Genomic DNA, 22,830 nt, shown 5'->3' with positions numbered 1-22,830 from the left:
CCCCAGTGAGGCCCTGGCCCTGGGCTGGTTCACGCTTTGAAAAGAAAAGGGGGCGGGAGGGAGTAGGGAAGAGGGAAGGTCAGTGTGTTTAAAATTGGCCGGGGCTGGGAAGGACGGGGTTCCTTTTCCTCATAGTTCTTTCTTTAAAACTTTAAATTTTTTTATTTATTTATTATTATTATTATTATTTTTTTTACAAAATACCATTTCAGTTCCCACTTCTTCCCCTACAGTACAGGAGTCGCTCACCCTCAGGTGGGGTTGGGGTCGGGTCGGGAGTGGGGGCCTGGTCCGAGAAAGTGCAGGACGTCGGGGAGGGGAGCGGGTTTGAGCACCATGAGAACCCGGCTGGAGCCACGGGCGGAGACGGACGGGGCCGGGCCCAGACACACACTGGGGGGGGCAAGGAGAGCCCGGCTACGGGCGGTCCCTGGGCCGGGCCCAGACACACACTGGGGGGGGGCAAGGAGAGCCCGGCTACGGGCGGTCCCTGGAGGGGCGGGCAGGATGGTTTGGGGAGGGGGGTGCGGGAGATCGGGTTTTCCCAAAAATGAATAAATAGAGGTGAGTGGGACTGTTATAAATTAAAAACCAAAAAACAAAACCCCAGAAAGTACAAATCATAACCGAGTGAATAAACAGAGACATGTACAGGGATCACAGCTAGCATTGGAAGTAAAAAAGGAGGTTCTGGGGGAGGGGTAAAGCCCATAGAAAGAATCTCATGAAAACCTCGGCTGCCGTAACGTCTATGTACATACACGAGCCGCGTGCATCTGTGCCGGGCGGTCGGGCGGCTGGCAGGCGTGAGGGAACCCGTATGTGACCCCCGCCGCCGCCGGAGCCTGGTCCTTGTGTCTGTTGCTAGAAAGGCCAAAGTCGGTGAGGGGAGGCGCTGGTGGGCGAGGGGCTGCCAGCCCTCTCCCCCGTCTCCCATTTTTTTTTCCTTTTTTCCTCGTATTTGTTAAAAAACAAAACAAAACAAAACAGAAAAAACTTTCTTAATAAATTAAGTGAAGGGGAGCTGCCAATGGGGTGGAAGGGCTGGGCCCGACCCCCTTCCCGGCCAGAGGCGGGACCTAGGTCCAGCCCAGGCGTGTGCTGGTGGCCCCGCGGCGCCTGCGGGCGTGCGGGGCGTCCGGCCTCATCGCGACGTGCTGGCGGGGGCCTGCCGGGAGAGAGCAGGCGGCGGGCTCAGCGGAGGGGGGGGGGGGCACAGCGGGGGGGGGGCCCCCACGCCTGGCCCGCACCTCTTGCCCACCCGCCCGGGTACTCACCAGCGTGAAGGCGTCGTAGGCCTGCGCCAGCTCCTCGGTGCGGTACTGCTCCAGCACGACCACGCCCTGTAGGCCCGCACTGCGGCGCCGCGCACAGGCCTCGCAGTGCACGAGGTACGTGTTGCGGCTGCCGTTCTCGCTCGTCACAAACAGGATGTTGAACACCTCCACCTGGGGCCGGGCGCAGGAGGCGGGCAGGGGGCTGTCAGCAAGAGGACATCCCCCGGGGGAGGGGAAGAGGGAGGGGCAGGGGCGGGCCCACTCACGTCGCACTCGTTGCAGTAGTAGGCGGGCTCATCCTTGACCCGGCCCTGGTAGGCGATCTTCTTCCCGGCCCGCACAAGGCTCTCGCGTTGCACCTGGCAGTGCTTCATGGACTGCAGGAGGCAGAACCTGCGCGCGCGGTGGGGGGGTTGTTGGTGGCGGTCAGGCCACAGGTGGGGAGGGCCCCGGTCCCCGACAGGTGATGGGGTTTGTATCTATTTGGACCCCGCGAGCGCCTGGGGGTGGGGTCCCTGTGGTCTGCCCCCCCGGGGGGGGGGGTGCCCAGGAACCGCACAGGGCAAGGGGGGCAGGGGTGGAATCAGACAAGTAGAATGGTAGAACGAGAGCCCGGCCAGGTGAGGTGGAGAGGGATTCCTCCCCCCATGAGGCCCTCACTTGATCATCCTGAACAAGTCCGGGTCGCTGATTTTGACCGTACGAGCCACATTCCAGGATACGTGAATCATGGGCACGATGGATTTGACGTTCTTCACCTCGTTCCACTCGTATCGTTCCAGGGCCAGCTGGTACTGATAGGCTGTGGGCCAGAGGGGGACGCTGAGGCTGCCAGGCCCACCCCGCCGTGGTGATGGGGTGAGCGGCAGGCCCTTCCTCTCCCAGCTATGGCCAGCTCCCACCACCCCCCTCCTCCACCCCCTGCTGGGATCACTCCCTGCGGGCGCCACCCTCTCACCGGTGAGGGGCCCCACGTTCCAGGCGATGTTGTTGCACCAGCCAGTGGCCTGCACCCAGTGCACGGTGCCCGCATTAATCCACACGAGGTCTCCAGGGCGCTGCACGAAGCGGTACACAGGGATGTTGGAAGCATAGAGGTCATCCAGGATTGGCCACCAGGAACCGGTCAGGTAGTCCACGCCGTGCCTGCGGGGTGGTCACAGGGTCAGGTGAAGTCCGGGGGACCCAGGGCCGGGTCTGCGGGGCAGGGGCCGGGGCGGCGCGCACCGGTCGCAGAAGGCGCTGATGGTCTCCCAGTAGTGTTCGTGCACAGCGAACCACTCGCAGTCGCCTGGCCCGATGTTGATGTTGACGGAGCAGAAGTTGTTGTTCTCCTGGTGGCCTGCGGGGGGCGACAGAGTACGGCGTGGCTGGCCAGAGCGGAGCCTGCGCTCCGCGCCCAGCCCGCCCTCGCGCCCTCATTGGCTGGCGGAGGAGCGCCGGCGGCAGCCCGGCCCCCGACCGCCCCAGCCCCTGCAGCGCGCGCGCCACGCCTAGAAGCGCACCTGGAGTTCGACTGCCAGGGACCTTCATGTACAGCTGCACGGTGTTCATGCCCAGGATGGTGTGGCCCACGTGGCTCAGCATGTTGCCAGTGGATGTGACCCGCATGAAAGCGGGCAGCTTGAGCAGCTCCTGCAGCTGGGGCTTCCACCTGCGGGGTTCAGGGTGCAACAGAAGTGAGGCGCGACCCCCACCCAACTCTGCCCACCCAGCAGCACAACAGGCCCCACCTCACCGACCTCTTGGCATCAGACAGGTCGATGTTGGTGCCAAACTTGATGATGTGATGGTTCTTCGGGTCCGGTGCGCTGCTGCCAGGGACAGAGAGCAGGGGTTGGTGGAGAAGCACCGAAGGAAGGAAGGACTCAGGGAGGGGAGGGCCGAATCAGACCCACCTGGGAAGGGTTCCTGTGGTGCTGTCGGGCTCCTCAGATTCCTCATCCTCACTCTCCTTCTCCTCCTGCTTGGCCGCGAAGGTATGAGAGGGGGGCAGGAGTGGGTCAGTGCCTATCCAGGGGGTGCCCCCCACCCCTTCGCCTACGATCCGGACCACCTGCCTCCACCACCCCCCCTCACCTGCAGGGACTCCTGAAAGGACGAGGCCTGGTACTGCGCATACTTGGCAATGGTGGTGTGGGAACGGGAGCTCTCGCAGGGCCAGATCTGCCGCGTGCCCGTCAGATCCCAGTTCTCATCGGAGGGCTGCTGCACCTGCGTGCGCACCTCCACCGTGTGCTCGCCGCTTGCCTCCACCAGCGTCTTGGTGGAGAAGAGGCCCAAGTCTGCAAGGGAGGACCGGGCAGTGCGTTGGGGCAGGGGCAGAGGGCAGGGGGTGGGCCTCTGACGGGCTCAGCCCAGGAAGCACGGGCCACAAGCCCAGGCCCACAGGCAGCTGGGAGGCTTGGCTCTGGGGACCTGGCCTTCATCTGGGTCACCTGCAACCCCCTTTCTCCCACTGCTGCTGGGCCCCTCCACCAGAATTGTCGGTGTGCACACAAGAGCGCTCTACGCATGCAGGTTTCCTTAAGTTATCATTGGCTCCCACGAGATTTAGTCACGTGACAACCTAGAATATGTTTCAAATAACTCAGTAGGGAGAAAGGAGGATATGTGGAGATAGAGGATGCTACCGGGATAGAAAAAACAGAATTTTTGTTTCTATGTGGTTTCCCTTTCTGTGTATGTACCTCTGTCTGAAATTTTGCACAATAAAAGGATTGAAAAAGGGAAAAACCCCAAACCTGTGGGTTCTGTATCATCTGTACCCTTCTCCTATAATCAACCAAGAAAACCAAAAGTGACTCTAACCAGGTCCTGGGATCCATCCCCAGTGCAAAAAGCTGGGACAAACAGCTGGGAGACAAGCCCGAGGCCCACAGACCCATCCCTCTGAGCACTCTTCAGATATGGCCTACAGGTGACCAAGAGCTCGTGATAGGCCCTGGCAGGGGTCCCCAAGTACAGGGGCAGCCCTCAGAGGCCTCTTCCCCACACCCTCCTGTCCTCTCCCCACTCACTGAGCCGCAGGGAGCCCGCCAGGCCCCGGATCACGGTGATGGGATTTCGAGGGTCCGTACAGAACTGCAGTAGCACGGGTGAGAAGGCGTCCCGTTTGCTCTCCAGCTGAGGTGTGAGGAGATGGACAGGGGTGAGAGCCGGGTCTTAGGCTCAGGGCCTGAGGGTCCCCCACCCAGCCCCTGGCTGAGAACCCGGTGGCAGGGGTGGTTCTGAGCATGCAAGAGGCACACGTACATAGATGCTGGGGGTGGGTGGGTTGAGTTTTTCCCGGGGTAGCTTCTCCTCAGTGTTGATCTTGGGTTTCACAGACTGGGCGGGGGAAAGGTAGGACTCTCGAAACTTCCCTTTCACCTTGGCGTTCCTGTGGGAGGACAGAGACGGAGCACAGGAATACCAGGGCGACAAGGCAGGTGTGGGGACAGGTGGGGGAGCCTCCTGGGTGCCTGCCCCTGACTTACTTGCTGGCCCGCACGACGTCGGCAGCGCAGTGGCTGATGGTAAGGTCCGCCATGCGCAGCCTCCGCTCTTCCACCTCAGAGGCAATAAAGGTCTCCTTGTCACCGCTCTCCACCTTGATGAGGCGGATCTTTAGCTCCTTGGGGGGCCCCTCACTAAGCGAGCGCAGCTTCAGCATGTCAGCCCGGCTGACCCCAGGCGGCCCCGGGGCTTCCTCCCGGGCCTTTTTCCCGGGGGCGGGAGCGGAGGGCGGTGCGGGCTGGGCAGCAGGTGCAGGAGCTGGCGGAGGGGCCGGGGCTGCGGGTGGTTTGGCCTTGGAGGCCCCGCCGAGATCAGGCCGAGCCTTCTCACGCCCCTGGATCTCCTCGCTCTGCAGGTCCAGGTTGCCCAGCACCCGGCGGCTCTTTTCTTTGGGGGCCTTGGCCTTGGTCTTCACTCTGCCCTCTCGGGGCCGCCGACCTGTGCTGTCCTTACAGGCTCGCCGGTGCCGCCGGTGCTCCTTCTGGTGCTCCTTCTGATGCTCCTTCTGCCGCCGCTTGCCACTGCCAGGTCCTGCTGTTGCCACTGCCCCGCCACCCTCCTCCCGGGCCTGGGCAGGAGGCAACAGCCGCTCTGTCCCACTGTCCACCGGGCCTGCCGTGTCCACCGGGCCGGCCAGGTCTGCAGTGCTCCGGCCCACCCGTTCCACGAGGGTCTCACAAGCCCGACTGATCTCTTCTAGCACCTCAGACTCAGATCGAGCAGGAGGCAGAGGCAGGGGTGGGGGCGGCGGCGGCAGTGGGGCAGGGGCTGTGGGGCCTCGGGCTGGCTCTTCGCCCGCCCTGCGCTCCCGGGCCCAGGGCCCGCCTGAGGTAGAGAACTGAGATGACGAGGAAGCAGAGGGCTGCGGGGAGCCCCGGGCGCTGGGGGCCGCCGAGGCAGGCGGCAGGGCGGTAGCACCTGACGGGGGGCCGGGGGAATACTGCGTGGTGGGCAAGGGCCCGGGCCGGGTGGCAACAGCTGCTCCAGTCCCCCGGTAACAGTACTTCTGTCCCTCCAGCACGGAGGCCAAGGATTTGAGCAGGCTGGCTGGGCTGGCTGCTGGGGGTAGCGGGGGTGGCGGTGGGGGCTGGGGCTGGGGCGTTGGGAACTTCGCAAGAGGCGGCGGCGGTGGCAGGACTGGTGGTGGCTTCTTCTCTTCTTCCTGGGTGGCAGTGGTGGTGGTAGCGGTGACTGCCGGGGCTGCCGTGGTGGCTGGGGCTGTGTCACTGGGGAATGAAGGCTGCAGAGATGGAAAGGGCTCCTTCAGCGGGGGCGGGGGGCCCACGCCTGCCTCCTGTTGCTGCTGCTCCTCCTCCTTGCGAATGGATTCGTCCAGCATCTTCATGATGTTGGCCAGCCCGTCAGGGAGGATCTTGAATTCAGCCGGCTCCTCAAACTGGTCCTCCAGCGGGGTAGGGGGAAAATCGAAGAGCCGTGGGCCTCGGGCAGGCAGCTCCCCAACCCTGGGCGGCGCAGGCTGGGGGGCTTTATTCAGTGGGCCTGGGGATGGCCCCGGCCCCACCTCGGGGGTCTTTGGGAAGGAGACCCTGGGCCGAGGGCTCTCCGGGCGCCTGAATCTTCCTGAGGTATTTTGGTGGCAGGAGGAGGGAGGAGCTGGAGGCAGGGCAAGAGTCAAGGGTGCAAGAGGTGGGTCCTGGGGGCTCAGTGTGGGGCTGGGGGGCCGCGGAAGGGGGTCCAAACTTCTGGCCAGATAGGGAGGCGGGGGGAAGGACAAAGGCCCCGTAGGGCTGCTGCTGTGGCTGCCATGGTTGCTGCTGCTGCTGCTGGTGGCTGGGGGGGTGGGAGAGGTGTGAGAATCCTGAGTGCCCACAGAAAAGCGGGGAGCCGGAGGCCCCAAGAAGCCCTCGCGGTGGGGGAGGGGTGGTGGGGGAGGGCGGGGGCGTCCCTCAGCCCCAAAGAAGAGCTCCTCTAAGATCTCCCCATCCTCACGGGCTGCCCGGCAGGCCGGGCCCTTCAGCCAGGCAGGAGGTGGTGGGGGGCGTAGGAGGCGGGGACAGGGTGGTGGAGGAGGTGACGGGGGTCCAGGTGGCAGGGACAGGTGAGGAGTGGCAGCGGGAGCCGCCAGGAACGGTTTCCGACTGCTGTGTGCCGAGGGCCCCAGGCGGCCTTGGTGGGAGGAGATGTCCAGCGCGGGAGTTTGGTAATGGTCAGCGCCGGGCTGTAGGCAGAGAATGGGGAGAAGCACCAGTCAGAGGGCTGTTCTGGCCACTCCCCACCTTCTTAGAGTTCCCGGAGGTCCAGCGCCTCACTCCGCCCACCGCGGGCACTCACGATGCCTGGGTTCGGCTCCGCGCCCCGGAGACCGGTGTTGCTGCTGCTGCTGCTGCTGCTGCTGCTGCTACTGCTGCTGCTGGTGGTGGTGCCGGGGAGGCCAGGGGGCCGGGAAGGGGCGTAAGGCACGCAGGCGGTGGTTGCTGCTGGTGAAACGCTGGAGTCCATCCGCGACCTCTGAACTCTGCTCTCTCTAAGGTCACTTCCGGGGGGACGGGTGGCAGGCGGGCAGCCATGGCTCTCTGCTCCTGGGGGGCGGGGGCCGGGGCCTGGGGGTGTGGCCGGGACCAGCCGGTGGCCAGGGGGGTGCGTGGTGTAGGCCGGAACTGGGTATGGATACGGGTGGGGCAGCGGGTGCCGCTGTTCCTGCGGGAAAGGAAGGAGGACCACAGGTGAGGAATGCAAGGCATGGACCTCGCGCTTGAGAGATGAAGGACAATAAACAGGTAGGTACTTACCTGGCGCTCTGGGGGCACCGAACCCTTGCGGTCAGGGCCCCAGACGTCTCCATGCAGGGTGCTCCACAGTCCTGGCTTGGTCAGCTGAAATGGAGGGCTAGTGGCTAGGCCAGGCAGGGGTGGGGGGGGCGGTGGCGGTGGTGGCGGCGGTGGCAGTGGTGGTGGAGGCAACGGCAGCCCTGGGGGAAGGCCAGTCTAGAAGGAAAGGGAGTGTGAGAACCCCTGCTCCGCGCCCCAGCCCTGTATGCTAGCTGCCTGTCTGGTCACATACAACCATACCTGCTCTGAGCTACAGCCTCTCCTGCGCTTGCCTCCAGGACTGAGGCCCTCGTCCCCCGAGGGGCCTGAGAGCGCTGCGGGAGGCACGGGCTGTACCACAGGAGGTTCAGCAGCTCGCTTCACTGGGGGGCCTCCCCGCTTGGCCCCATAGCTCCGCTTGTGCTGGAGACAAACCAAAGAGAGAATGGCACAGCTGCAGCCCCAGCCCAGGGCCCTCCCCACCAGCCCAGTCGAGCCCCCAGTCTCACCTCGAGGTGCAGCAAGTTCCACACTTGCTCCAGTGGGGGCAGGACCTTGGCTCGGTGCTGGCAGGAACCAGCATGAAAGTTCCAGAACTGGGCCTGGGGGCAGAAGCAGAAAACAAAGATAAGGGTCATGGTGCAGAGGCACAATTTGGGCTCCCCCGGGGCCTGCCTCATCCCACCTGCTGTAGTCGCCCGATGCGGGGCCCCAACTCAGCCAAGCTTCCTCCGTATCGAAGGGCGCTGTGGTAGCAGCGAATGGCCTCTTCACTATCGTGCTCAGACTCGTACAGCTGCCCAAGCTGCTCCCACAGCCCTGGCTGAGCTGGCTCTCGAAGCAATGCCTGCACGCAGCCATGCAGAGATTCCAGCTTCCCATGGAGGGGTCTCGGGGTGGGGGTCCTAAAGAGAAGGGGTTGTGGGGGTGGGTGAGGCTTGGGGAACTCCTCCCAGGGCTCCAGACTTACCACCTGTCCCCAGCAGCTTTAACTCCTTACTCACCCTGGAGCATAATACGGTTTGTTGGGGTGCCCAGAGCTACTGCCATGTGAAGGGGGTAGGGGAGCAGAGAGTGGGGGCTGCCCGATGCTGGCAGAGCACCTAGAGAGAGAATGGCTGTTAGCATACAGAAAAATAAAGTAGTCCTGTCCCTACCTAGAAAGGAGGAGCCTGAGAGGCCAAAAGAAAGCAGCCAAGAGCTGTGCGGAATGGCAAAAACCCAGAGAATGACAGGGACTGAGGAGCCAAGGGGATGGGAAAAGAGGTGCCTAGAAACAGACCCCAAGTTCTCACCTGCCTCCAGGCAGCCATGCGCTACGAGGAGGGGGATGGGGCGGGCAGGAGCTCCAGGCCCCAGCACAGCTCAAGCCCCCAAGGGCAAAGGCTTCCCGTGCAGCGCGGGCCCCTGGAGGGTCCACTGCCCGATGCATCCAGCCTGAGCCAGGGAGAAGAGATGACGTTGTCAGTGGGGGCCCAGCTTGAGCCAGCAGGATGCACCCCGCCAACCGGGTCCCAGTCTTTCCCTTACCAGGTCAGCAGTGGCCCCAGGAGCCCTGGAGATCGGGCACGGCCCCCTGCCCCAGCTCTTGGGGGCGATGGTCCGCTCCAGCCGCTCTGACAGGAGTGCCCACTGCCCCCAGATGGCCACCGGCAACTCTACAGAGGGGAAGAGGAGGAGTGAGGGGAGCTGGCCAGCACTCACCTGAGGCCCAGGGGCTGGCAGAGATGACCCCAGGTCCGCCCCGGCTTCCCCCAAGAACGACCCCCGCCGCCCGCAGAGCCCCCAGCAGTCCGGGAGGGAAGGCGGGCGGCCGGCGGAGGGGAGCGGGCCGGCAGAGGGGAGCGGGCCAGGAGCCCGAAGCCCCGCGGTCCGGAGCCCCGGGGAGGACCGGCAGCACCAGCACCGTGGCGGCTTACCCGGCCTCCGTGGGAGCGTCCTCTCCCGGCGTCGGCGAGCTCTTGAGATCCGGCCAATCACAAGACTTCCTCTCTCCCCAGACAGCCAATCATCACCCGTGTCTCCGCCTCAGTAACAGCCTGGCCGGGACCAATGGGAGCCAGGTTAGCCCGGCCGGCCACGGCCGGCCGGGGGAGGAGGGGTGGCGGAGCCGGTCAGACAGGCTCGGCCCGGGGTGACCCCGCAGTGACCCCGCAGTTCCCAGCTTGAGTCTCCATCTCGGACCTGCCGCTCGGGCCGCCGGACCCCGGGACCCCCGCGGGTGACGGCGGCAGGTCGCACGCTTTGGCCGGCCTGGGGGACGGCGCTACCCACGGGTCCCACGTACCCACGGAGCCACCGGTAGTACCGGCAGGAGCGCCCGCAGCGGCCCCCGCCCCGCCGCCGTGAGACCGACGACCGGCACGGACTCCCCGCGCGGACTAAGGCGTCGCTCCCCCTTCCTCACCTCCCCTCGCGCAGTGCCTCACTCCCACCTCGAGCGCCCCTGTAACTAAGTGCTCGGGCTGGCCGGGTCATGGGGACTTCTCCGGTACCCGGGCCCGCCCGCGCCGCGAGCTGAGCGCTCCACCCCTGGCGCCTGACCCCATCCCATCCACAGCCAAGCCCCCCGCCGCCTCGCACCTAATTCCCCCAGCTCCTCCACTCCCCCCACCTCTCTACATCTTCAATACCTAGCGGCCCCCCAAACCGAAATCTTCAATCCCCCCAACTTCTGAGAAGTCGCGCACCGCGGTCCCGAGTGGCCCCTCTCGCGTGGCTCCCGTATCCTCTATGCCCTTCCCCGTCGGGGCCACGCGGTTCCCCACGGCCCACGTGGCCCCCGCCCCCCAAGGGAGGGGGGATTTCGGGGGTTGCCCGTGACGTGGCTACTTGCGCAGCGGAAGCGGCGTGTGTAAGTGTAAGGGGGGGGTCCTTTGGGAGGGAGGAGGGCGGGGCCCGACAGGCGGTGACATCACCCCAGTCCCACTCTCACCGCCCACTCCCTTAAAGAACCCAGAGCCCGTTTCACTTCCTCCTTCGCCTCCCCCCACCCCCCGCCCCTTCCCGTTGGTGCCGCCACGACCCAAGACGGGCGCAGTGCTCCCCTTGCGGGCACCTTCCCTTCAGCCCCAGCTCTTCCCGGTCGCCTCTGCGGGCCTAGGATCCCCGTCCCCGCGCCTCCACCGCGCCTACCCGGCGTCCCCCAGGTAGGGAGCCGGCTCCGCTCCCGGGATCGGTCCATTGAGAGTCTAGAGTACAAAGAGCTGCGAGAGGCGAGCGTAGAGTACAAAGCGGCGGGGGCGGGGCCAGCGCTCCAGCTGGAGCGAGCGCGGGGCAGGAAGCCGGGGGAGAGCGCGGCCCGGGGCTGGGGGCGGCTGGAAAGTTCGCCCTCGCCCGGAGAAGTGTGCGCCGCGGGGAAATTTCCACCCAGCCCGCAAAGGCAGGCGGGCTTCTGCTGAAAACAGCCTCCCTCTGCCGGACACGGTCGTCTGTTGATGTGCGAGCGCTTGGACCCCATCGGCCCCAGCGCGTCCCTCCCCGCCGAGGCCGGCTCACGCCCGGGCGCTGCAAAACCCCCCTCCGCGGCTCTGGTCGAGTTTCTGCCCCCAACTCTCTCTCGTCACCACAAAGACTTTCTCTCGGTTCCCAAACCCCGGTGCAAGTGGAGCGCTTAACGGCGGTCAAGGGGAGCCGCGACCAGGTTCCCGCACCCAAGTCCCGGGGCACGCATGGGAAGCCGGGGGCGGGAGGGACGGGACGGGGGGGGGGTACTGGGAGTCCGGGCATCGGAAGAACAGGTCCCCGCTTGCGAAGAGATGCCCAGGGCGCCGGCAGTTGCCAGGAAATGCAGCTTCCCCCAGTGCGATGATGACACTTCCCCTCCACCACTTCCCCTTTCCCACGGGGAACTGACTCAGCTCTCCCTAAAGCGCGGAGCCCCGTCCCTCCAGCCCCTCTCCACCTTTGTCCACTTAGAATGCAGCAGCCCTCACCGGAGAACAAAAACTTCCTGTTCACTAAACACACACGCACTCTCGCCAACAACCTCCGATCCCTGTCCCCACCCGGGACCCAGGCGCCTGACTGTCCCCCCACCCCCACCCCGCGCCCCATCCGCCTCCCGTACAAAGCCCTCCCTCGGGGTCTGATTCAGGATCGGGGGGAGGGGGGGGAGAGCGTGAGTCACCCAGAAAACCTTCCCCTATTCCCACTGACTCAGTCCCCGCCTCCCTGAACACACACAGACACACAGTCAGAGGCAGACACAACTCAGCCCACACACCGCTCACCACCGGTCCCGCGGAAATTCCCCTCCCGTCTTCCCCACGACGGCCCCCCCCCCCCCGCCGCGCCGCCAGTCCCGACGCCCCGCGCACACCTGTTCCCCAGGCCCCGGCGGTGGCTCGCGGTCCACTCTCACCTCGACTCTCGCTTGGGGGCAGGAATAGCCCTCCCCGACTCCCTGCGTCCGCACTAACCGAGGGGAGGGGACGGCCACGGGCAGGCACAAAGACAGACACAGCCACAGACTCCTCGAAGGCAGAAGGGAGGAAGACGCACGCGGCCAGGGCCAGGCTGGGGAAGACGGGGTACTTCTGGGGCGGACCTTCCATTCCGGCCTCTCCCGCCCCGCCCGCGCGGTCCCGGGGACCAGCCGCCCTGAAAGGGTTAACGCTTCTCCCGCCGAGGCCACGCCCTCTCCATCCGGGCACTCCCGGCCGAGCCCAGCTCCGCCCATTCCATCCGGGCCCTGGACTCGGGGACTTTAACCGACCCCCTCCCCTGGAGACCCGAGAGACGGGGGGGGGGGGGGGGGGAGAGAGAGAGAGAGGAGAGGAGAGAGAGAGACAGAGAGAGAGGAGAGAGAGAGAGAGAGACACCCACTCCATCAATCACACCCACTTAACCCTCTCCCCGCTCGAGCTCGAGAAGCCCCGTCGCGCGGCGCTCAGGAGGCGCGGGGCCGGGGGCCAGACGTGCGCACGCAGACTCACGTGCCGGCCACCGACAGGACCCCGCCGCCGCGGCCGTCCCGGCAGGCCGTAGGCAGGCAGGCAGGCAGACGCGCCGAGGTGGGGCCGGTCCGGGGTCCCGCCGCGTCCCGCTCCCCGCCAGGCCGCATTCTGCCCGATGGAAGCGAGGGGTTACACGCTCGCTTCTTACCTGGTGGAGCGGAGGGGGGGGAAGGCAGAGGAGGGGAGGGCCGCCGGCTGGGGCGCCGCTGTGACTCAGCCGCCCGGGCAGGCCGCCCGCTCGGGATTCCCTTCCCCAGCCTTCCCCCGCTGCCGGCCCCTCCCCGCCCCCCACCGCGTAGTGACAGTGCTGGCCCCGGCCCGCTCGGTGTCACTGCGAGCCTTGTGTCTGCCTCTGACTGGACCGCTGTGTTCCCCAGTGTGTCTGACAAGTCGGCTGTGTGCACCTGCATATCTGCTCATCTGGTCCCCTCCAGTGTCTGTGTCTGACGCGCTCCTGTCATTATGCCTGTCTACATGACTCTGAGGGGCTGGCTCTCTGTCTGTGTGTCTGCCTGGCTCCTGTCTCGGTCTTTTGTCTGGGTCTGCCTCTGCATCACTTGCGTGATCACGTGTGTCTCTGCACATGCCCTTCTGTGTTTGCCTTCATGCTCCCGAACAGAGTCTGGGAAACACTGGAGCCGGCTGACCCTGCCGACTCCCTGCCTCACTCCCCTGAATCCTGCCGGCTTGCTGGATCAGTGATCCTTCTGTTTGAGTCAAATATTTGGGCGTCTGTCTGCCTTCAATCAAGTTCTGTCCTATTCCTCAAGGTCCTTGCTTATCCTCACAGCTCCCTGCGGCTCCCATTATGATGATAATTGCTAGCATTTAGTGAATACTTATTACATGCCTGGCACTGTGTTAAGCACTTTACATACATTTTTTAAATTACCCCCGCCAACACCCCAAACCTAAAGTAGGAGGTACTTTTTTTTTTACCCCATTTTACAGAGGAGGAAATCGAGGCTCAGAGAGGTTAGGTAACTTGGTCAAGTTCACTCTGCAAGAGAGTGGAAGAGCTGGGCTTCTAACCAGGGCCTCATGCTTTCCACTCTTCTAGAAGGCCTCTGTCCTATTCTGGCTCCCTTGGTGTTATCTTCACAGGCTATCTCCTGGGCCAGCCTGACCCTAGGGTTCCACCCCAGGCATCTCTACCATCCCAAATGCCTCATGGCCTCTAGAGCAGGTGTGGGCAGGAGACTGTGTAGCAGATCTCAGAAGCCATTCCTTTCTTGGCAAGAAAGCTCATCCAGTTAACACATTCATTCAACACAATTCCACTGAGGCACCCCAAAGTGCAAACCATCTTGCCAAATAGAGACACACAGAAGAAAACAGTCCCACTCAAAAATTCAGTGAGCAGTGGAGAAAAGCGACACACACAGAGAACTCAAGTCCCTGACTTAGGTATCATCTTTTCTCCTAGAGAGTGAGGGGTGGAGGATCTGTCCTCCAGAGCCTCAGACAGGACCAGCAGAAACAGAGGCAAGCAGAGGAGATGGAAGATGGAGGGTGTCAGGGGGCAAATGCTGTAGTGCAGTGGGGACAGAATGGTACAGAAAGGACTCTGGAAGGAAAGGTGAAATTCCACGATTGCCATGGCAACAGCAGGCCCTGGTGGTAGTTGCCTCCAGTGCCTCTCCCCATCACTTTCCAATCACCATCCGTAAACCAGACTTCAACAACTCTTACAGGGCACTCCTGCCTCAAGAAAACCCCCTCCAAGGCAGCTCAACGTCTATCTTGCTGCCTGCAAACTCTGGCTCAATTCAATTCGATAAGCAACTGAGTTGTAGCACTGGGGGGTGACGGGGAGATGATTTTTTGGTGGTAGTGGAGAGGCTGGTGAAGTACCAGGGCTGAACCATTCAGAAGCAACAGAGGGGAGCTCCATAAACCAGGAAGGCTGAACCACTCAAGCACCACATGGTGGGGGGATGCTCAGAGTTGGACTGGACCATTCTGAGGAGTGGGCATGATACAGATCATACCACTGCACTTCAAGCATGTGGTTCAGAGTTGGACCGAGCTGGTAGGGGGAGGTGTCGCTCAGGGGCAGGACTTACCAGATGGAATCTGATGTGCCCTGTCTCATTGGAACCAGTGCCCCAGCGGTGGGGTGCAGCAGACCACAGTGAGTGGGGTGGGTGGTACTACGGGGCTGGCATGGTGCCTGGGGGAACCTAAAAGGGAAAAAAAAGCCAGTTAGAAGTAGGGTCTCCCAGACTGAAGAATTTTCCTGTGCTCCCTATCTTCTTATTGAGAAACCTGGCACTGGTGGTCAGATGGGATGGGAGAACCTGTTTCCATGGCAACCAGAAAAAGCCATCCCCAAAGTGGTCCTCCAGCCTTCCCCTTTCGGAAGCAGCCTGGACAGGAAGGGGGGGCATGCCGTGGCATCTGTGTAAGTCCATGGCAGACACCCAATCCATGATCTCTCTGCTGACTGAACTCTCCTGCTGGGAGCCCCTGGTCCCAGAGTAGCCCCAGCTGCCCCTGACCTCTGCATCTGAGTGGGGCCTCCATCCTGGCCCCAGGCCTACAGATCCTCAGCGGCCTTCTGCTCAGCCTCCTCCCTAACCTTATCAAGACACCCGTCAACCCCACCCTCTGGACTCTGCCCCCTCCCCTTCCCCCAGGCGGGTGCAGGCAGGTCTTGGCGAGGAGCACAGGTGGCCAGACTAGATGAACGGGCCCAGCAAGGAGGAGTCTCCCTCGGAAGGAGGCCCTGACTCTGGGCCTGGGTCTGGAAGTGGCCTCTGCTGAAAGCCACCCTTCCATCCCACCCCTCAAGGCCATATCCTGTTTCTCCATCACCTCCTTCCTCTCTGTGGCCCAAGAAGGTGACAGAGGCCCACTCCCTCCCCTCCTCTCACAGACAAAAAGCTAGGCCTTTGAACAGAAGTCCAGGGTCAAGAATCAGGTGTCCGTCTAGGGTCAGGCCTAACTCTTGCCCTTTCACCTCCAACTCCCTCCTCAGAGACCTATGGTTGTTGCTTCTTTAGCCACAGCTGTCTGCCCTCAGGGTCCCAGACACTTGGGTTCCTGATCTAGTCCCTCCATTCCCTGGCCTTCCAGCCCGCATCCTTCCCCCTGCCCTAGGGACTCAGGCCTCCAGCCCCCAGCCTCCATGATGCAATATGCTGCAAGCTGCCTGGGGTGATGACACAGCCCCAAGGGAGGTGCTACTTCTGACCCACGCAGGGCCCCTCCCGTGGGCCAGGTAGTGGTCAGTGGCAGGCAAGGGATGCCAGGTGGGCAAAGTACTCATGCTAGAGAAGGAAGCTTGAGGCTGGAACCTTCTGGACAGGGACATTGAGAATGTGGGACAACTGTGTGTGTGTGTCTGTGTGTGTGTAGTCTGTAGCATTTGTGTTTGTGGTCCTGTTGCAGGGGAAGGGGGAGCTGGGAAGGGTCTAGCCTAGAGAGAGAGGAGTGGCAGGCCCTTAGGGCAGACCAAAGAAGGAGTGAGGGGCAGCCAAGGGGGTCACCGGGTGTGTATGGGGTATCTGGACACAGAGTGGGGGAGGGGCCACCAGCCATTTAAAGGGCCAGCCCCAGAGCTTTAATCCCTCACCAGCCCTGGCCCCAAGCCGGAGGCTGTAATTCATCTGTCCAACAGCTGGGGTGGGTGTGTGTGTTGGGGGGGGCACGTGGACGGGAAGGGGGAGCTGGGGGAGGGGCTGGGGCTTTCTTGTGCATGGAGTCAAACAACAAAAGGGAAAGCTGAAGGGCCAGCGCCAATGTGCCCAGGCCAGGCTTCAGACCTGCAAACGTGCCGGCGGTCCCCATCTGATGGCCCACAGACTCCACAGTCCGGACTCAAGGACTCTTGGCCAAGGAGTCCAAGAACCCAAAGGTGGGGCCCAGGAGAAGGCCCAGGCTGAGTGCCCCCCCTCCCCCGCAAGCTGTCACCCCTCCTTGCAGGTCCCAGCCGCAGCACCATCCCAGACCTGGCAGGCCCCACAACAGATTCAGCCTCAGATGCCCTGCTCACCAGCCCTGCCTCCCCAGACACGGCCTGCCGGCTCCCCCTCCCGCCGGCACCGGGTGGCAGCGGCCACACCGAGGCTGTCCCTTTAAATCATTACCACCCCTGATTGTGTGGACAAACCGAGGGCCCTGCCCCCCCAGGCAGGCGGCTGGCCACCTCCCCCCCAAGAGTCCCCAGAAATGTGAGGGCCATTTAAAGGGACACAGAGAGGCAGCCAGGTCTCCAGCTGCCCCCACCCCCACCCCGCACGCACTCATAGCCCCTTCCCCAACGGGCCCCCCAAATTCCGGTTCTCTCCCCACCCCTGGAGACAGCTAAAAGGAGAAAAGGGGCCAGAGTTGGGGGGGAAGGGAAGGACAGGGACTGCCTCCTTACTCAGAGCCCCAGGGGACAGGTCGGAAGGAGAGCAAAGCGAGCCGGAGCCCCGAAAGGTGCCGCGGGCAGAGCCGGGGTGCACAGGCTGTGTGGCTGCACCAGACGGCAGTGCGGCCAGCAGGCGACAACCCCAAGTGGGGAGACAGTACAGGGAGGGCAAGGAGGCAAGGCTGGACGAAAACGGGGAAAGGGGTCATCCGGGAGGGTGTGGAGGAAAACCCGAGAAGGGAGGGCCAGCCAGGCCGGGGTTACCTGCTGGGTGTCTGTCCCCCGGCGGTGCCCCCGGAGTCCGGGTAGGGAGGGGGGGAGCAGCAGGGGGGGGAGTGGGGGCTGGGGGGGCGGGGAGACGGTCCCTCCTCTGCCTCCTGGGCCTGCCCCGGCGCTTGCAGCCTCTGCCTCCCTCCCTCCTCCTCCCCGTCCCTGAGTCCCGGAGTCAAACAAAGAACTGTAGCAGGCTCTCCCCAACCCCCTCCCTCCTCCTCCTCCTCCTCCTCCTCCTCCTCCTCCTCCACCTCCTCCTCCTCCCCTCCCTCCCTCCCTCCCCACCAGCAGGCTCCCTCCTCCTCCCTTCCGGTCTCTTCCTTTAACCACCCGCCCCCCCCCTCCAGCCCCCAGCACTCGGCTCTCTCCACCCACCCACCCAACCTTTTACACACCCCTCAGCCAAGCCCCGGCCCCGCAAAGAAAACTGTGGAGTCCCTCTGCCAAATTGAAAGGCTCCAGAGAACATGGGAGGGGATCGGGGTCTTGCTTAAAAATCAAGAACCACAATACAATTATTTTATTTTCACGGCCAGAGGAATAATGTGAGCTGTTTCTTCTCCAAGAGAGGGAAAAAAATACTCCTAAAGAAAGCAATACAAATCTGACTAAAGCCTTCATCAAATAAAGTGCACAAAGCAGTGGACGCTAATCCCTAGCCCCCTCCCTCCCACCCGCCAAATTAACACCAACTCTCCACTCCTCCCTAACGAACTCCTGAGGTCCCAGCCAGGCCGAAGCCAAAGCCGGCCTAACAACTATAACCATAAAAAGAATAACTACCACCATTTAACAAGAATGAGCATTTCATAACAAGCATCCGTTCAGGATTTATTCTGTGCCAGGCACTGTGCTAAGTATTCTGCATAAATTATCTCACCACCACCCCATCGCCCAGAAGGTATGTATTGATATTTAAATTTTTCAGATTAAGAATATGAGGCCCTGGGAGGTGGTGACCTTTCCAAGTCCCTACAGCCACTAAAAGGCAGAGCTGGGAAGGGAATCTGGATCTGATCTGACAGCCCAAGCTCTAAGGTACCTGAAAAGAAAAACGAAATTTTGCCAATATCATAACCAAACCCCAAAACTTAATAGGGAAGGGCACTTGGCAGCTCTGAGCCGAATCTTACTCCCTCAGGAGGACTTTTAGGTCTAATACGGTTTCCTGACTCTTTCCTTCACGGTTGGGGTGTCAGTGATTAAGGTCAGAGAGGAGCTGCCGTCCAGCGAACCCCCATTGCGCACACACTCTTCTCCCGGGAGTCGCTACCTTGCAACCACTCCCACTTCAACTCGGAATGAGGAGGGGGCAATAGGGCCCTCAGCAAGGCAGCAGGTGGGAAATTAGAAAGACGCCCGGAGGCTCTTTCAAGGAGAGCAGGGGGCTGGCAAGGAACGCTCTCCGTACCAATGAGAGGAAAAGTGACCCGGGGTTCCCGGAGCCAGCCAAGGGGCAAAGTCTCAGGGCCACACCACACCCGTGCCCCTCCCCCTCCCAAAACTCCAGGCCAGGGTTTCCCACCTGCAGGCCGCTGAGGCCAAGGGAAGGGAGAGGGGGAAAAGATGGCACGGGGTTGGAACTGGACTCGGGGCAGGGGTGGGGGCGGCGAGTGTGCAGGGGAGGCGGCCCCCGGCCGGGCAACAGTCCCAGGGCACGTGCATTGGTGACATCATCCCAGGCCACCTCTAACACAGACCTTTGACCCCTAGGAGCGGAAAGGGGCCTTTGGCTAAGCTTCCTGGGAAATAGCCTTAGGAATTCTGGGAACCCAAAAAGGAGGGGAGGGCAGGAACCCGGGCGGCTTGCCTTTATCTCTCGTACCCCCAGCGCGGCTCCGGTTCCGGGGCTCGGGCTTCTCCGCTCCTCCTCCCCGCCTCCAGCCCCTGACCTCCCAACCCACATTTCTGACGGAGTCCCGACACGCCTCTCGCAGATACTGTGCCTTCTCTCTCCCGGGCGGGGTCTCGGGTGGGGGGCGGGGCGCCGGGTCCCGCGGGGCTCCGTCTCCCATCGGCGGGCTCCCCTGGGGCCCGACCGGCAGCCCGCCGGAACCCGTCTGGGTCCCCAACTCTCCTGCCCCTCCCCGCGCCGTTCCAGGGCGGAGTCTGTGGAGTTGAAACCAGGACACGGCGAGAGGAAGAGTTATATAACCGGGAGAAGCCGGGAAGGACGCGCGGAGAGCAGGGCGCGCGGCCCGAGGGGAGCTCCGGGAGCTCGCAGAGCGCGAGAGCAAGCGCGGAAGGAACGTTAGGGGTGGGAGGATTTCGGGGTGCACCAAGGAGGAAGCCACGCGGACGAGGGGCGGCAGGCCCGGCGGGAGTCACCCGGGCCGCCCGGGGCTTCCCTGCAGCGTCCTCCCCGCCGCCCACGGCCGCCGAGCCCGAGTGCGAGCAGCCGGGGAAGGGGCGCAGATACCCGGTCCGCTCCTCCTGAGGAGGCAACCGGAGCCCAAGCCCGGGAAAGGCGGCGGCGGAGCAGAAGGGGCCGGAAACCACAGGTCCGCCCAGCCCACCTGGGAGAGTGGGGCGCCAGCTAGGGTGCGGTGGGAAACAGGTAGCCGGCCCCTCCCACGCCGGGCCGGGTACAAACGGTTCGAGACCTAGCGAGCGAGGACGGGCGCGTCCAGACGTCTGGGTCCCCAGGGCACGAGGAGCGCGGCCCCGGACTAGTTTGCAAACAACACAGCCTGAAACCGGGTTGGGGAGGGGGACAGTGAACGGCGTGCGCCGACTCGCCGCGCAGGCGCAGGGGAGTACCCGGGCGCGTGCGGAGGAGGGAGGGGGGGTGGGCGCGAGCGTGTGGGAGTGCACGTGCGGGTCCCGAGCAGCTTCCCCCCCCTCCCTCCGCCACTCCCCCCCCTTTCCAGTCGCTCTATGAGGCCCCCTCCGTATTGGCTGTCGGGGCCTTGATGTCAGGGACGTCCGCCGGAGCGGATTGGCCGGACGCGAGAGTTCGGGAATCCTGCTCCCGAGCCCGGCTCTCCGGTTACTCCGGCAACGAGGCAAGCAACCCCTTGGAGGGCGGCGGAGCGCCGCTCGCGGCCGCGCCTGGGGCCCGCCTCCCTCCGACAACCGCCGCGCCTTCACTGCCGCAGCCCGGTCCGCGGCCTCCCTCCGTCCTTCCCCGGCTCTCCAGCTCTCGAGAAGCGGTCGCCCCCCCCCCCCCCCCGGGTCCCCAGGTCACCGCCACCAGCTGCGGCGGACTGGAAGCGAATGCGCGTTGCTTAGTAACCTAGCCGCGTGCCCCCCTCCCCGCTATTTACCCGGGCCCGAGGAGGCGGAGACTGAGTCCCAGCCCCCTCCCCATCCTTCGCCCTTCGCCCTCCCCCCCACAATTTCCTGTGAGGGACCAAGATGACAGGAAGTCAGCGGCGCACCTCGGCCCACCTGTCCCTCGGGCCGGGCGGGGGCTGCTGCCGCTCTCCCGGCCACCGCGCCCACCCGGCTCCCGCGGCTCGGGCCGCGCGTCTCGCCCTCGCCATCTCGTGGCTGCGCGGCGAAGGTCCGCACGGCGCTGGGCCCGGGGCCGGGCGAGGAGCGGCCAAGTGGGTCGGACCGGGCATGGAGCGGCTGGCGAGGGCCGGCGGACTGCACGGAGGCGGAGGTGCCGCACGGAGGCTGGCTGCCGGCGCGAGGGGCAAGGCTGAGGCCACACACACACCTCACGGTGCGGAGAACTGGGGGACACCGAGGGAGCCGCGGGCCCGGAGCCCCATCCCCACCCGACCCCCGGGGAGCCGTCGCTCTGCCCCAGCTGCAGACTCTGACCTTCCCTCCTGCCCTTCCGTTGGGGGCCGCCGCGCCACGCCCCAGTGTCGGGGAGGGGAATCCCAACCAGGGGGGACCCGGAGCCCTAGCAGGCCCCTCTGGACACTCGAACCCAAGGGTTCCGCCTCTCAGCTCTTCCCCCACCGCGCCCCGCCCCCCCCTCGGGAATCCTGGCATCCTGCGCCCCGGTACTCTCGCCAGGTCCTTTGCTGAGACCCGACCTTCCATCCCCAGCTCTACCGGTCCTGAGACTCAGGCGTCCCGCCCCCCTGCGCGGAGATGGGCTTCTCTCTCTCCAGACGCCCCCGCAGCCCCCCGTTACCTGGTTCTGGGGTGTCCCAGGTGCTCATGCTCCCCGAGGTCTCCCAGGGGGTCGAGCGGGCCCCCCCCTCTCCCAGGCCAGGGCCGGGGGGGCCGCTCCGCCCCGTGGCGCAGTTGGATTTTCCAACACAAACACCGCCCCCCCTGCGCCCCAGCCCCGCCCCCTCCTCGTTGTCCCGCCCCTCCTCGCGCCCGAGTCCCTCTCCCGGGCCCCGCCCCGCCCCCTGCCTGTCCCACTCGCCTCCGCGCAGGTGCGGGGTAGGGTGCGGGTGCGAGGTGCGGACGGTGCGGCGCAAAGTGCTGGGCGGGCCCCATCCCTGCCTGACAATCCCTATTCGGATCACGCGCCTTTCCAAAGTAAGCCCCGCCCCGCCCTCTCACGTCCAGCCCCGAAATTTAGCCACACCCCGATTTAGGTCCCACCGCCCAGCCGCGGGTTCAGGGCCACGCCCCCTCCATCTCTTGGCCTCCTACTTCCCTAGCTCCCTTCCCGGTCCTGTAGCAGTTCCCTGGAGTTCCCTTCCTCTGCAAAGCCCGGATTCCCTCCCTCCCCGAGCCCTCACCCCATTGAGAGGCTCGGTTAGGGCGTCTGGTTGAGAGTGTTTTACTGCTCTGAGTTCCAATACAGTTCTTCCACCTTCACGGCTAGCACGACTGGCCATCGGTCGCTGTTAGGCAACAAATTCAGCCACGGCCAACCCCCCCAGTTAAGTCCGGCCTTGGTCCCTGGAGTCCCCGACCCTCCCTCCAGCGGGGAGGAAGAGGAGGCCTTCTCAGTTGTCCAGGCTCATGAGGAGAGCAGTCCCCCTCTTGATCCAGTGATCGGGGGGCATGGTCCCAGAACGAAGGTCAATGCCGATGACAAAGGAGGCTCTCTCGGAGCTGCCGGCCCGGTTGGGGTAGTAGTAGCACGGACAGGAGTACATGCCTGAGGAAAGACGGGGGAGGGGAGTGAGAGCCCTAGAGCCTCTGGGAGAGCAGGCAGAAGGGGGGGCAAGGGTGGACTAGGACCCAAACTAAGGATGGGAAGGCAGGTCCCAGGGAGCTATCCCACCCTTGGCGCTCTTCTTTCGACTTTCTGTAGGCCTGAAGTGGATCGTGGGCATGAGGCAGACAAGCTGCATGGGCTCTGCCTCCACCAAGCAGGAGTTCTTCCTATCCCAGCCGGCACCCTCCAGGTACAGGCCACGGACCCAGACACCATCCTGGGAAGACATGGGGGCAGGTTGGGGGGGAGAAGTCCACATCTTCACTTGCCAGCACCCCTGATTTCTCTTTTCTCTCTCTCTCTCTCTCTTTTTTTTTTTTTTTTTTTTTTTTTTAAGATTTTCTTTGACAGGGCAGCCCTGGTGGCTCAGCGGTTTAGCGCTGCCTTCCACCCAGGGCGTGATCCTGGAGACCTGGGATGGAGTCCCACGTCGGGCTCCCTGCATGAAGCCTGCTTCTCCCTCTGCCTGTGTCTCTGCCTCTCTCTCTCTCTCTGAGTGTGTGTCTCTCATGAATAAATAAATAAAATCTTAAAAAAAAAGATTTTCTTTGACAGATAAAACACACAACCAGGGGGAATAGCAAGCAGGAGAAGCAGGCTCCCTGCTGAGCAGGGAACC

At 63.9% G+C, this 22,830-nt stretch overlaps 2 protein-coding genes and 1 long non-coding RNA gene across 23 annotated transcripts in view; 1 reads left to right on the top strand and 2 right to left on the bottom strand.

The window, feature by feature from the left end:
- Positions 1 to 181: 181 nt before the first annotated feature.
- Positions 182 to 21,381, bottom strand: KDM6B (lysine demethylase 6B). Of its 16 annotated transcripts, none has more exons than XM_026005420.2 (24): positions 21,225 to 21,381; positions 14,568 to 14,684; positions 9,463 to 9,582; positions 9,074 to 9,201; positions 8,839 to 8,980; positions 8,548 to 8,646; positions 8,229 to 8,448; positions 8,053 to 8,145; positions 7,805 to 7,966; positions 7,526 to 7,720; positions 7,068 to 7,433; positions 4,757 to 6,954; positions 4,533 to 4,659; positions 4,298 to 4,403; positions 3,357 to 3,562; positions 3,176 to 3,240; positions 3,020 to 3,091; positions 2,783 to 2,931; positions 2,505 to 2,619; positions 2,236 to 2,423; positions 1,938 to 2,079; positions 1,544 to 1,670; positions 1,278 to 1,448; positions 182 to 1,168 (listed from the first exon to the last, which is right to left on the bottom strand). In XM_026005420.2, the coding sequence occupies exons 5-24, from the start codon at positions 8,973 to 8,975 to the stop codon at positions 1,145 to 1,147; spliced, it is 4,962 nt and encodes a 1,653-aa protein (XP_025861205.2). In that variant the 5' UTR covers positions 8,976 to 8,980; positions 9,074 to 9,201; positions 9,463 to 9,582; positions 14,568 to 14,684; positions 21,225 to 21,381; the 3' UTR covers positions 182 to 1,144. The 16 variants fall into 16 exon arrangements, with proteins under 16 accessions (XP_025861205.2, XP_072586362.1, XP_072586374.1 ...); XM_072730261.1 differs by having other exon boundaries at positions 182 to 864; positions 21,225 to 21,372; XM_072730273.1 differs by having other exon boundaries at positions 3,020 to 3,088; positions 21,225 to 21,348.
- LOC112924858 (uncharacterized) lies at positions 10,558 to 22,752 on the top strand. Of its 2 annotated transcripts, none has more exons than XR_003235970.2 (3): positions 10,558 to 10,692; positions 22,308 to 22,401; positions 22,549 to 22,752. It is a non-coding gene; the product is annotated as an uncharacterized lncRNA (long non-coding RNA). The 2 variants fall into 2 exon arrangements; XR_011995922.1 differs by lacking the exon at positions 10,558 to 10,692 and adding an exon at positions 20,350 to 20,801.
- DNAH2 (dynein axonemal heavy chain 2) overlaps positions 21,812 to 22,830 on the bottom strand; it is an 87,097-nt gene continuing 86,078 nt past the window's right edge. For 4 of the 5 annotated variants that reach the window (XR_011995912.1, XM_026005413.2, XM_026005416.2 and 1 more), the window contains 2 exons: positions 22,278 to 22,428; positions 21,812 to 22,151 (listed from right to left, as the gene is read on the bottom strand). Coding sequence is in view for 3 of the 5 variants with exons in the window: in XM_026005413.2 (XP_025861198.2) it covers positions 21,997 to 22,151; positions 22,278 to 22,428 (306 nt within the window). In the remaining 2 variants the exon portion in view is untranslated. Of the gene's footprint in view, positions 22,152 to 22,277; positions 22,429 to 22,830 lie in introns of those variants that run through there. The other variant, XR_011995911.1, reaches the window with a different exon arrangement.

Source organism: Vulpes vulpes, chromosome 12, assembly GCF_048418805.1.
Source record: "Vulpes vulpes isolate BD-2025 chromosome 12, VulVul3, whole genome shotgun sequence".
In the NCBI taxonomy this organism is placed as follows: domain Eukaryota; kingdom Metazoa; phylum Chordata; class Mammalia; order Carnivora; family Canidae; genus Vulpes; species Vulpes vulpes.
The sequence above is the reverse complement of the archived record's forward strand: the minus strand, read 5'-3'. Positions and strand labels throughout refer to the sequence as shown.